Here is a 13,521-nt window from a genome sequence, read left to right as displayed (position 1 = left end):
CTGCTGCACGGGGTGCGGGAGGAGCGGCTTGGGGCTCCTCCCCTCGGTTGCGCTCGGGGCAGAGCGGGGCGAGCGGGCGGCGGTCGGCGCATCCGGGCCCGGGAGGGCCACGGATGGGCTTCGGCAGGCCCTGGCGGCTGAGGAGAGAGGAGGGTATAGTTGCCGCTAGGGTTAGGAGGGGCGCGGGATTCGAGGAGAGATTAGGAGAGACTAAAAATGGAAGGGGGAGGCCCTTACTTTTATAGCCGAGGTACCTAGGGTTTGTAGTTTTTCGCCCCGGTTTCAACCGTGCGATCAGAATGGAACGGTCTCGCACGCGGGGATGGTCTAGGTTGCTGTGTAGAGTGGCTAGGTGGGGATGAGAGGGAAATGGCATGGCGCGGCAACACGATTTAAAATACCGAAAACGTCCAACGAATAACCAAAGACAGTGCCGCTGCGGTCGACCGTTTGGGTACCAGACGGACTCCGATTGCGACGAAAATTGGTAGGCGACCTACCTACATCTAAAATAAGGTCGGACCCCAAGTTTCAACCCAATCAAAGGAAGTTTTATACACACTTTTAAAAACAAGGTTTTGACAATGCCATGGGCGCGTGCGTGTGTGGTCGGGCTCTATACGGTCAACCACGAACACGGAGAGAACTGTCAACTAATAAAGGATGCTGGTTTTGAAAACAGGCGGCAACGGAGTGCCGATGCAATGCAGATGATGCGCATGATGTGATGATGATGCGAAAAATAAAATTAAACACACGCCAGCAACGGAAAAGAGGGGAATCTTCTAGCGCGTTGGTCTCGGGCTGTCACAACTCCGTTGTTGTGGGAAATCAGAAGGAATTAAGAGGTATAACAGGATTTCCACAAATGATATTGATTCATGAGAATCGTATATTGAAAGTCTACATATGTCGACATAAATTTCTTCTTGAGAATTGCGGAAATCCTTTTGGGCCCTGAACCAAAATCCATAAAAAGTGTTGTTGACACTTATATTGGTTGAAATGAAAGGAAGCAATTAAGAAGAGTAGCACTCGCTGATCAAAAGAGAGTTGTTTACCATAGTAAAACATGCTCCTCATAAGTATTTTCCGTAGTGAAGAGAAGTGGTTTTTCGTTCGACGAAATAGATGAGGTGGTGAGAAAGCGAGGTTTGTAGAACATGGGTTTCTGCAGAGACCCGGCATCAGTTATGATGTAGCATACCTTCTCGGTATGAGCGGAATTAAGTTTTGATACTGAATTGTCAGTACAGATCCATGCGATTGATGTATGTAGTGGCTACATACTCACATGGATTGTTAAGTTCGGATATATATACATTGAAGTCCTTGAAATGGCTTAATATTCCGAATGCAATGATAAATCGCAACATGTATGTGTGAAGCTTGAGAAGTCATTCTGTGATTGTGAAGAGGTCGGAGAGTTGTGTGGTACAACCGACTAAGTGAGTTACTCCTTGACAAATATTACTCTAATACTGATGATTATTGATGTGTATTCATGAAGATATCCTTAATTGGATTTACATCATGCTATTGATGTGGATGATCTTATCATCAGTGTCTATACAAGACATATTAAATACACACAATCATTTTGAGACGGATATTTGGGTCAAACCAAATGATGCTAAGTTTATAGCTTGAGCATAATGCCTCGGGTATAAATGTATGTCAGTCTTTATATATCTGGAAATATTGAAAAAGTTCAATATGGATATATCTTATCAAAGACACATAAGGTCATATTATACCTGACATGGGACACAAGTTCGCGGGAGATGGTGAATTGATAATGGACATGAAGTTTCATATCCGAGTACCACTGGAGCACTCATATATATTGCTAAGTAAGTCAGGCCTGACACTATATTTGTTGGCAATTTATTAAGGGTGCATCCCCAATAAAAGGTATAATGGTTGGTGTAAAGAATATCGTGAGATATGTCCAAAACACAAAAGATCTTGATTAATTTCATTGGGAAAATCAAGATGGGACCATGGTGTGATATCCTGATAGTGGCCGTTAATCTGATCCCAACAATGACATATCAAAGACTGGATTTACTGGAAGAGTATTTTGAGTAAAGCTTTCAGAATAGACTTTAAATGGGTCCTTTCTGTGATCATTCTGCCATAACTATTTTGAAGCATGACATGATATACATGTCTTTGCAGAATGGCTATCCACATATGAGATCATGTGAAGATTCATTGGAATCAAAGATCATTATCTACCAAGATAGTGTCACTTGTATTTCTTACGGGTTATATTTATCCTCGTGAATTACAGAAATGTAAGAGGATAATCTGCAAACAAATTATTGTAAGGTTCACAATGTCTCTACCAACGTTTATATTGCAAAATCAAATTTCTGGGATTGGTACGAGACAACATTGATGCCTGCGAAATTCGGGGGGAGTAAAATCCCAAGTTATAACATGTTAGTGATCTTCAGATCATTTATATTGTACTCTTTTTTCGTTTGTGAGTTTTCCATAATGGTTTCTTATATAAGGTTTTTAATGAGACAATATAAATACAAGTGCGGATGTATGTCATATTGGTTTCTCCTTATATTTTTCCCACTGGGTTTTTTAAGGTGTTTTCGATGACATATTATTATAAGGTTTCTCCTTAAAAAAAATTCACAAAGTTTTTGAAGGAGTTTTTATTTTGCAATATACAGATGACGAGTTGATCAAGGGAAGTATTGAGAATTAAACATGTGGTCAATTGTTGGGGAAAATGTGTCTCCCCAACACACCCCTTCATCTTGGGGAACTAGTGGATTTTTTGAACTCTTTGTTTATCCCTTTTACTTTCACTCTATAACAATTGTAACCATTCCTCCGAACTTTTTTTTTTGAGTCGCATTCCTCCGAACTTTGTTGGATAAATAAGACGAGGTTTCTTCAAAAAGAAAATCAGACGTGCAGCAGATAGGATTTTCCATAATCGTTAGCCGGTTCCCCCCTCATCGATGGAACGAGATCGGAATCCCTTGTCCTGGCGAATGTCAGGTGGATATTGCAGTTCTAGATGATTAGTCAAGCAACACGGCAATACATTTAGATGATTGGAACAACATCTTGATTAACAGAATTTTACAGTACGGCGAAACGAATGCCTCGGCAAGATGCGAACGGCATTCGATCTTTCCCAGGTAGCAGCTACAATGTCGAATCGAATTATTTACGACAGCGAAGAGGTACGGATCGAGTCCTCTCGTCTCGTCTCGTGTACGTCGTCCTGCCAAGCGCTAAACTGCTACTCCTATATGCTGTCGATTTGGTTCGCAGGATCATGCAGCGCATGCAAGCCGGCATGCCGGCTGGCTAGTTGCCGGCGAGGGCGACCTGCCCGGTGACGAACGCCCTGAGGTTCCTCTCGGATGAGCCGCCTACGGCCGCCGCCGCCCGCGCCTTCTCCCTCCACAGCTCTGCCTTGGCGCGCACCACATCCGAGGTGGCGAAGCCTATGCACCTCTGCAGCTCATCGGCCTCCAGCACGCCGTCCTTCTCGCTCACGGTGGCCCTGACCCCGGTGCCGAGCTGCCGCTCCACCAGCCACGCGTTGGTGCCCTGGTCCGTCCACTGCGGCACTCCCACCACCGGCACGCCGCACGCCACGCTCTCGAGCGTCGAGTTCCAACCGCAGTGCGTCACGAAGCACCCCACCGCCGGGTGCGACAGCACCTTCCCCTGGTCACACCACTCCACCACCATGCCCCCGCCGGTGCACAAGTCGTCGCCGTCGACCTCGCCGCGGTTGTCTTTCCTCAGAACCCACAGGAACGGCCGGCCGCTCTCTGCCATGCCGCGCGACACCTCCGCGATCTGCCGCTGGCTCATCGTCGACAGGCTCCCGAAGGAGATGTAGACGACCGACCCCGCTTCCTGCGCGTCCAGCCACTCCAGGTACCCCTTGCCGTCCTGCTTGAACAGGTCGTTGCTGTTGTTGGCCGCCGCCGCCGCCGAGGTGTCTAGGAAGGAGAGGACGGGGCCGATGGGGACGACGTTGATGCCGTGCTGGTGCAGCGTCGCGACCGCGTCGGGCTCCATGGCATCGAACGTGTTCGCGAGCACGGTGGGCGAGTCCTCGCGGTCCAGCACGTCGAGGAGCTCTCGGAACGCGGCGAGCACGAAGGCGTAGGGGTGGTCGTCGGACGCGATGGTGAGGAAGGACGGCAGGTCGCGCACGCGCATCGGCGGGAGCCCCCGGACGCGGACGTCCGCCCACGGGTCGCTCGCCGCGGTGACGACGGCCTGGTCGAGGCCGTCGGTGCCGCGGAAGAAGTGGAAGTAGGCGGCGAGCACGGTGGCCGGCTGGATCCAGTAGAGCGCGGCGGGGACGCCGCGCGCGCGCGCGACGTCGGCGACCCAGGAGAGGAGCACAGTGTACACCACCTGCGTGACGGGGGTGCCGGCGTCGCGGAGGCGCGCGAGCACGCCGTCCAGCGTGCGGGCCCCCACGACCTTGAGGTTGGACATGTAGTCCGTGCTGTCGTGCGCGGACTTGTCGAAGCCGCCGTCGTAGCCGTCGGAGTAGGGCACGTAGCGGACGCCGGCGGCGTCGACGTGGTCCACCGCCGCGGCGTCCGCGTCGTCCGGGAACATCTTGCGGCAGGCGGAGACGGCGGTGGAGACGGTGACGCGGGCGCCCGGCGTGGCGCGGAGCAGGCGCAGCGCGAGGTGGCGCGCCGGGTTGATGTGGCCCTGCGCCGGGTACGTGACCACGAGGAAGTGCGGCGCCTCCCCCACGCGCTCCATGGCCGGCATTGCTGCGTGCGTGCGATGCGATGCGAGTGCAAGAAGACAAGAGCGTACCAGGTAAGCAAGAGTGTCCTTACTGGGGTGGGTTGCGGCGGGTGGTCGATGTGGAGGTGGCCCTTCGCTTCGCTTGTTATATACTCCGGCGGAGGAAAAAATTACGGCGGGGATGACGGAAGTGCTGACTACATGGCGCAGGGGGGGCCATGTCAGACATGTGGTCAGCAGGCATGGCTGGGCTAGCGCTGGCTGCACTTCAGGTGTTTGTGTGGCGGTCCGTGCTGCAGCAAGCAAAGAGAAAGACGTGGATTGCCCAATTAATGGCTTCAGACGGCCACATCTACTCCTCAGTCCTCAGACTTGGTTGTCAACTTGGGAGGGAGAGACGCATCCGAGGATCTCTGATTGATGAGGTTCGTACTGAAATTTTGCATGTCCATCCATAAAACAAACACTGGTACTCCCTTCGTTCACAAAGATAACATGTTTTGGATGTTTTACACTATCATGTCGTAGTATAAATATTTTATCATTATAAATAGGTTGATATAATCTATACTATACCTATTAATAAAGAAAATAAATATTCTTAGTCCGTCATGCTATTTTATGAAAAACCCTCGATGTTTTTGACATTGAACCCGTAATACATATTAAATGTTTTTTAAAATACCCATATCTTCTAAACCGTAACTTCAAACTTAACATGTTATATATGATTTTTGATTAGAAAATATGTAGAATCTGAATATGATGTTATTTTACATGTTAACAATTTTAAAAATATTATCTAGGATGCAATCTTAATCAATAATGCATTACCCTTTCTTTCTTTCATACGGTACTAATTTGGATTGTGGATGAACATCTCAGCAAATTCAGGATTAGGAACAAAATTAAAGATCACTTGACCATTTCTTTGTATGTATTAAATCTACATGCAAGCCGTATTGAAATAAAAAAACCTGTAAAATCTTGAACTACATTTTCGTAGGCTAAGTTCGTCTTTGTTTGGATCGTAGCTACAAATACTTAAATTATAGATCACTTTTTGTAAACTAAAAATATGTGGTATTTTTATCCGTTGCAACGCACGGGCTAAATAGGTTGATATAATATATAAGATACTTTGAAATGAGTTACTAAAAAAATTTAAGTTGGCCCATGATTTTTATTATATTTGTAAAATACATACATATATATATATATATTTGTACGTAAAACAGAAGCATACACATATTATGAGACAAACTATCAAAAAATAGTATATATACTTCCTAAACATTCTTATATACCACCACCTCTAAACATTCTTATATACCACCACCTCCGTCCCAAAATTCTTGTCTTAGATTTGATTAGATAAGAATGTATATCTAGTCACTTTTTAGTATTTAGATACATCCATGTCTAGACAAACCTAAGACAAGAATTTTAATACGGAGGTAGTACACATTACACGTACATACTTTCCGATTTGATAGATACTACATACGACATACAAAACACAAGTGATGGTAACTACCATCAGTGGTAGATTAAATTTGTCCTATATGTGTGTGTGTGAGAGAGAGATTTAATAAAAAGTTAGAACCCTTTTTTGAAAATAAAAATAAAAATAAAAGTTGAGAACATATTATATTGATGCATAAAGATCATGACATCTAGAGAACACGAGATAGATAGAAAGAAATCATTCATAGAGGTCAATCACAAAGGACATCCCAAGATTTATATCGAAGAGCGAATTATGAAAACATGCAATCAACCCCTATGCATAGATTCCCAAGGTCATCGGAATTCTCAAGTTGATGCTACAACATATGAATCAATAGAATACCCCATTGTCACTGCGGGTATTCGCATGCAAGACGTACATAAAGTGTTCTAAAATCCAATATTCAATCCGACATAACAAAATCTCAAAGGAAAAGATTCAATTCATCACAACAAGATAGCAAGGGAAGAACACCATATGAGGACATATGTTCCAGAAAAAACCATCAAAAAGTTTTGGGTGATTTCGAGAACTTTCATTTTCTTCACAAAAAACAACACCACGGTAATTCTGCTAAAAAAGCGCTAGCCCACCTTAGCTCTAAATAAATCAGATAAACTACACCAAAATCATATAAAAGTATGGTAAACATAGGCAAACATGACATGAATACTTCATAAATTATTGATACGTTGGAGACGTATCAGGCTGCGTTGCACCGTTCCTATCGTGTCACCTGCCTTGCCACCCTTTCTTTGACAACCCGCTACGAATAGGTACCGCCACCACGAGGTAGTGGAGGATGCACATGTGTGCCTTTGCGATCATGTGGGACAATTCCTCCTTATTAAATAGGCCACACCAATTGCAGCGGTGCGGCGACGACGACCCATCGATTCAAGTATACGTGTTGTGTGGTCGCAACTATGTAGGCTCCTCCTTAGGCAACATTATTTGTCATTCCATGATAAAAACTTGTGCAAAATATGATATCATTTGAACAAACTATACCAAGATTTCTGCCATAACATTGGCTATTTTCCTTGAAAGCCATGGAACTTCAGACATGATAGCTCGTTTGTGAGAACATTTTTAGGACAATTTCCATAGTCCAAGTTTGTTATTGTTCGTGGAAACTATGTCACATATAATGACACAATGCGAAGGTTTTCAATTTGTTTTTTTAATTTCTTATGTCCGTTTCAAAATGCGGTCAAAACGGCAGGCATGACCGTTCATAGCTCGGTGTTGAGTCTTGCAAAACTTTTGGAGTATCTCTTACTCCCTATGGTCCTTTTTACTCCGCATATTAGATTTGGGTCAAGTCAAACTTTACAAAGTTTGACCAAATATATATTCAAAAATATCAACATCTACAATACCAAATATACATATAATGAAACTACCTTTCGTAATGAATCTAATAATATTAATTTGGCATTATGAATGTTCATACATGTTTCTATAAATTTGATCAAAGTAGAGATACTTTTACTTTGGACAAAGCTAATATGCAGACTAAAAAGGACCGGAGGGAGTATTAAATAGATAGTTATGTACCTAGAAATAATTTAAAAAAATAAATAAAGAGAAAACTATGAGACAAGCGTGGTTCAAATTTGACCCGCTTCCTATTGAATTAGTGAAAATTTGTCTTTTTCAAGAGAGGTGGATCAAAAAAAAATACACCCAACCATTTGGTTAATTTAAATTAAATACGGCCTAATATTTTAGAAAGTTGATTTGGCCTAGTTTTGCAACAACTATTGGCTATGTTCTTCACAAAAAACTCATTTTGGGCACTCAAAAAATGGAAAATGAAATTTATGTGCAAAGAAAATGAAAACTTTATTAGGCAACATTGTTTTTCATTCCAAGATGCAAACTTGTGTAAAAATGATATCATTTGAACAAACTATGCCATGAATGTTGCCGTAACAATGGGCATTTGCCTTTAAAGCCATGGAAGTTCGTACATGATAACTCGTTACTCAAAACACTTTTTAGGACATTTGCCATAGTCCAAGTTTATTATTTTCATGGAAACTAGGTCACATATAATGAAAAAATGCAAAGGTTTTCAATATTTTCAATATTTTTTGATTTTTTATGCCCGTTTCAAAATGCGGTCAAAATGGCGGGTGTTGGCTAGATGGCTTCTTCTCTCTTTTGGATCTTCAATACAAAGTTCTCCATGATCTTCATGGAGATCTATCCGATGTAATCCTCTTTGGCGGTGTGTTTGTCGAGATCCGATGAATTGTGGATTTGTGATCAGATTATCTATGAATTATATTTGAGTCTTTGCTGATTTCTTATATGCATGATTTGATATCCTTGTAAGTCTCTCCGAGTCTTGGGTTTTGTTTGGCCAACTAGATCTATGATTCTAGCAATGGGAGAAGTGCTTGGTTTTGGGTTCATACCGTGTGGTGACCTTTTCCAGTGACAGAAGGGGCAGCAAGGCACTCATCGTGTTGTTGCCATCAAGGGTAACAAGATGGGTTTTCATAATAGATTTGAGATTGTTCATCTACATCATGTCATCTTGCTTAAGGCGTTACTCTGTTCTTTTGGACTTAATACACTAGATGCATGTTGGATAGCGGTCGACGTGTGGAGTAATAGTAATAGTAGTAAATGCAGAAAGTATCGGTCTACTTGTTTTGGACGTGATGCCTATAGATATAATCATTGCCTTAGATAATGTCATGACTTTGCGCGGTTCTATCAATTGCTCGACAGTAATTCGTTCACCCACCTCTACTTGCTTTCATGAGAGAAGCCACTAGTGAACACTACGGCCCCCGGGTCTATTCACAACTATCGTCTCCACTTTCACTTTTACTTTGCTTTGTTTACTTTTTGCTTTCAGTTCTCATTTTGCAAACAATCTATAAGGGATTGACAACCCCTTCATAGCATTGGGTGCAAGCTCTTTGTGTTTGTGCAGGTACTTGTGACTTGAACGCTCCTCCTACTGGATTGATACCTTGGTTCTCAAAACTGAGGGAAATACTTACTGCCTCTGTGCTACATCACCCTTTCCTCTTCAAGGGAACACCAACACAAGGCTCCAAGGCCGCGGGGAAATCCTTTGCATATTTGCCAAGGAAGTCCCTATAGGCGTAGCCGTTGCGAGGGAAGGTCTGTTGTCACAGTAGCACAACCTTACATGTACAACCACGTTACCCCTTTCTGGTACGGGGCCTTGTTGATTACTCTGGTCGGTGCTAGCAAAGAGCCACATTACTAGTGGCGGGAGTGATGTGTGGTCACTGTCGTGATGGGGTCGTGCCAGGTAGGGCGACTATGCCATTTTTACGTGTTCCAGGCACACCGTTGGTCCCCGCATGGTTCATACTGTCCAGATTCGGTGCTCGTAAGACATACAACATGTGGGCTGGGTACCAATCGAGTGGACCTCTTTGTCTAGTATCGTCAGGGGAAAGGCATTAATCGGGTACTTACCTCGGGTATGTTATATTCCGCGAGTCGTGGATGCCACGGTAGTTTCCCAGATCTCGTGGGTCCAGTGTACTACCTTTGTAGAGTGTAAAACTATTCGAATAGCCGTGTCCACGGTCAAGGACAGTTGGATGGTGCTGCTTAAACTACGTCCAGCCGTTTCCGCATAAACCAAGTGTGTGTGAGTATGTGGTAAATGGAGTTTTATGAAACAACTGATATGACCAAGTTTGATGACTTGGCAAATAGGGTGAACCCGGAGTGTTCAGCCCTTGACAGATATATTGATATTTGTAACCTGTTCTTCAAAAGTAGTTTTTAACTTATGAAGCATACCCATGATCATGTTTATCTACCACGAAGAATTTATCCACCAAAGAAGCATATTATTGTTATCCTTCACTTGCATTGTTCATATCATGGGTTGTTTGCGAGTACATTCAAAAGTACTCATTGGCTTGCCACTGGTTATATTATTGACCAGACATGGAAGGACCGGAGTTTGGAGATGAGTACGTCTTCGGAGACGCCCCTGCGAACTAGCACACTTCCGAGTCAGAATGCCTGTCGGTGTAGGCTGATGGCATGGGCACCCGCTTAGCCCTAAGATTTCCGCTATTATTTGTATTCGTATGATTTGGCCTTAGGCCCAACCTTGTGAACTTGACCATTCGGTCAAGTGATGTAATAATTCGGTATTTGGATGTAAGACTCTTAATATTTAGTATCTGTGTGTTCGGTGAGCATTGATCTCTCGGACCACTGAGCACGTTCTTTTGGCGATTGATACGTCCATTTTGCATCATGTTTTCATGCTGATATTTATCGCTTCTTTGGTTGTTATTTCACTTCACGGTACAATTCTTATGCCTTTTCTCTCTTATTTTGCAAGGTTTACATGAACAGGGAGAATACCGGCAACTGGAATTCTGGCCTGAAAGTGGAGCAAAGTTGAGATACCTATTCTGCGCAACTCCAAACGCCGTGAAAATCAATGGGGATTTTTTCCCCAATTTATCAAAAATACTGGGCCGAAGAAGTGCCAGAGGGGCACCAGGGGGTGTCCACAAGCCTGCACGGCGCGACCACCCCCCAAGCCGTGCCATGGGGGCTTGTGGGCAGCCCACTAGCCCACTGGGCCCCCTCTTTTGCTATATGGAGGGTTTCGTCCAGGAAAAAATCAAGGAGGAGCTTTTTCGTGGTTTCGCCGCCGCCACGAGGCGGAACTTGAGCAGAACCAATCTAGAGCTCCGGCAGGACGATCCTGCCGGGGAAACTTCCCTCCCGGAGGGGAAAATCGTCGCCATCGTCATCACCAACACTCCTCTCATCAGAGGGGACTCGTCACCATCAACATCTTCATCAACACCATCTCATCTCCACACCCTAGTTCATCACTTGTAACCAATCTCCGTCTCGCGACTCCGATTGGTACTTGTAAGGTTGCTAGTAGTGTTGATTACTCTTTGTAGTTGATGCTAGTTGGATTATTTGGTGGAAGAGTTTATGTTCGGATCCTTGATGCTACTCATTACCTCTCTGATCATGAATATGATTATGCTTTGTGAGTAGTTACTTTTGTTCCTGAGGACATGGGATAAGTCATGCTAATAGTAGTCATGTGAATTTGGTATTCGTTCGTATTTTGATATGTTGTATGTTGTTTTTCCTCTAGTGGTGTTATGTGAATGTCGACTACATAACACTTCACCAATATTTGGTCCTAGAGGAAGACATTGGGAAGTAGTAAGTAGATGATGGGTTGCTAGAGTGACAAAAGCTTAAACCCTAGTTTATGCGTTGCTTCGTAAGGGGCTGATTTGGATCCACTAGTTTAATGCTATGGTTAAACTTTGTCTTAATTCTTATTTCGTAGTTGCGGATGCTTGCGGGAGGGGTTAATCATAAGTGGGATGCTTGTCCAAGTAAGGGAAGTACCCAAGCGCCGGTCCACCCACATATCAAACTATCAAAGTAACGAACGCGAATCATATAAACATGATGAAACTAGCATGACAGAAATTCCCGTGTGTCCTCGGGAGCATTTTTCCTCCTATAAGACTTTGTACAGGCTTGTCCCTTGCTACAAAAGGGATTGGGCCACTTTTCTGCACCGTTGCTACTTTTGTTACTTGTTGCTTGCTATGAATCATCTCACTACACAATCACTTGTTACCGACAATTTCAGTGCGTGCAGATTTTACCTTGCTGAAAACCACTTGTCAGATCCTTCTGCTCCTCGTTGGGTTCGACATTCTTACTTATCGAAAGGACTACGATTGATCCCCTATACTCGTGGGTCATCAAGCCTCTTTTCTGGGGCCGTTGCCGGGGAGTGAAGCGCCTTTGGTAAGTGGAACTTGGTAAGGAAATATTCATATATTGTGCTGAAATTTATTGTCACTTGTCACTATGGATACTAATCCTTTGAGAGGCTTGTTCGGGGTATATTCACCTCGAACGGAAGCACGAATGGTTGCTCCTCAACCTTATGCACCTACTAAAAATATTTGCTTTGAATTTCCTTCGGGTATGCTTGAGAAACTGCTCGCTAAACCTTTTACAGGAGATGGAACATCACATCCAGACTTGCATCTAATATATGTAGATGAAGTTTGTGGTTTATTTAAGCTTGTAGGTGTGCCCGAGGATGAGGTCAAGAAGAAGGTCTTTCCTTTATCTTTGAAGGATAAGGCGTTGACATGGTATAGGCTATGTGATGATACTGGATCATCGGACTACAATCGGTTGAAATTGGAATTTCATCAAAAGTTTTATCCTATGCATTTACTACATCGTGATCGGAATTATATTTATAATTTTTGGCCTCGTGACAGAGAAAGCATCGGTCTAGCTTGGGAGAGGCTTAAATCAATGCTATATTCATGCCCCAATCATGAGCTCTCAAGAGAAATTATCATTCATAACTTCTATGCTCGGCTTCCTCATGATGATCGCACCATGCTTGACACTTCTTGTACCGGTTCTTTTATGAAGAGAGATATTGACTTCAAATGGAATTTATTGGAGAGAATTAAATGCAACTCTGAATATTGGGAGCTTTAAGAAGGTAAGGAGTCAGGTATGAATTTCACGTTTGATTGTGTTAAATCCTTTGTTGAGACAAATACCTTTAGTGATTTTAGCGCTAAGTATGGACTTGACTCTGAGATAGTAGCTTCATTGTGTGAATCCTTTGCTGCTCATATTGATCTCCCCAAAGAGAAGTGGTTTAAATATCATCCTCCTTTAGAAGTCAATGTAGTTAAACCCACTCCAGTCGAAGAGAAAGTCATTGCCTATAGTGATCCTGTGGTTCCCAGTGCTTACATTGAGAAACCACCTTTCCGTGTTAGGATAAAGGATCATTCTAAAGCTTCAACTGTGATACGTAGAGGCTACATTAGAACACCTACACCCCCTGAGCAAATTAGAGTTGAACCTAGCATTGCTATTATCAAAGATCTTCTGTCTGAAGAAGTTGAGGGACATAATATTCACTTCTGTGAAGATGCTGCTAGAATTGCTAAACCTCACGCTAGAGACAAACATAGGCCTGTTGTTGGCATGCTTGTGGTTTCTGTTAAGATAGGAGATCATTGTTATCATGGCTTATGTGACGTGGGTGCTAGTGTTAGTGCAATACCTCAATCCTTATATGATGAAATCAAAGATGAGATTGCACCTATTGAGACAGAACATATTGATGTCACTATTCAGCTTGCCAATAGAGATACTATCTGCCCTGTGGGAATTGTTAGGGATGTTGAAGTCTTGTG

At 43.7% G+C, this 13,521-nt stretch overlaps 1 protein-coding gene across 1 annotated transcript; it reads right to left on the bottom strand.

Annotated features, from left to right (window-relative positions):
* Positions 1-3,080: 3,080 nt before the first annotated feature.
* LOC123439523 (crocetin glucosyltransferase, chloroplastic-like) lies at positions 3,081-4,879 on the bottom strand. Its single transcript, XM_045116230.1, has one exon. It carries the CDS (start codon positions 4,783-4,785, stop codon positions 3,343-3,345), a length of 1,443 nt encoding a protein of 480 aa, XP_044972165.1. The 5' UTR covers positions 4,786-4,879; the 3' UTR covers positions 3,081-3,342.
* Positions 4,880-13,521: the final 8,642 nt, after the last annotated feature.

This window comes from Hordeum vulgare, chromosome 3H, assembly GCF_904849725.1.
Source record: "Hordeum vulgare subsp. vulgare chromosome 3H, MorexV3_pseudomolecules_assembly, whole genome shotgun sequence".
Classification (NCBI taxonomy): domain Eukaryota; kingdom Viridiplantae; phylum Streptophyta; class Magnoliopsida; order Poales; family Poaceae; genus Hordeum; species Hordeum vulgare.
Note: the sequence above shows the minus strand (reverse complement) of the source record. Positions and strands in the feature narration are given on the sequence as shown.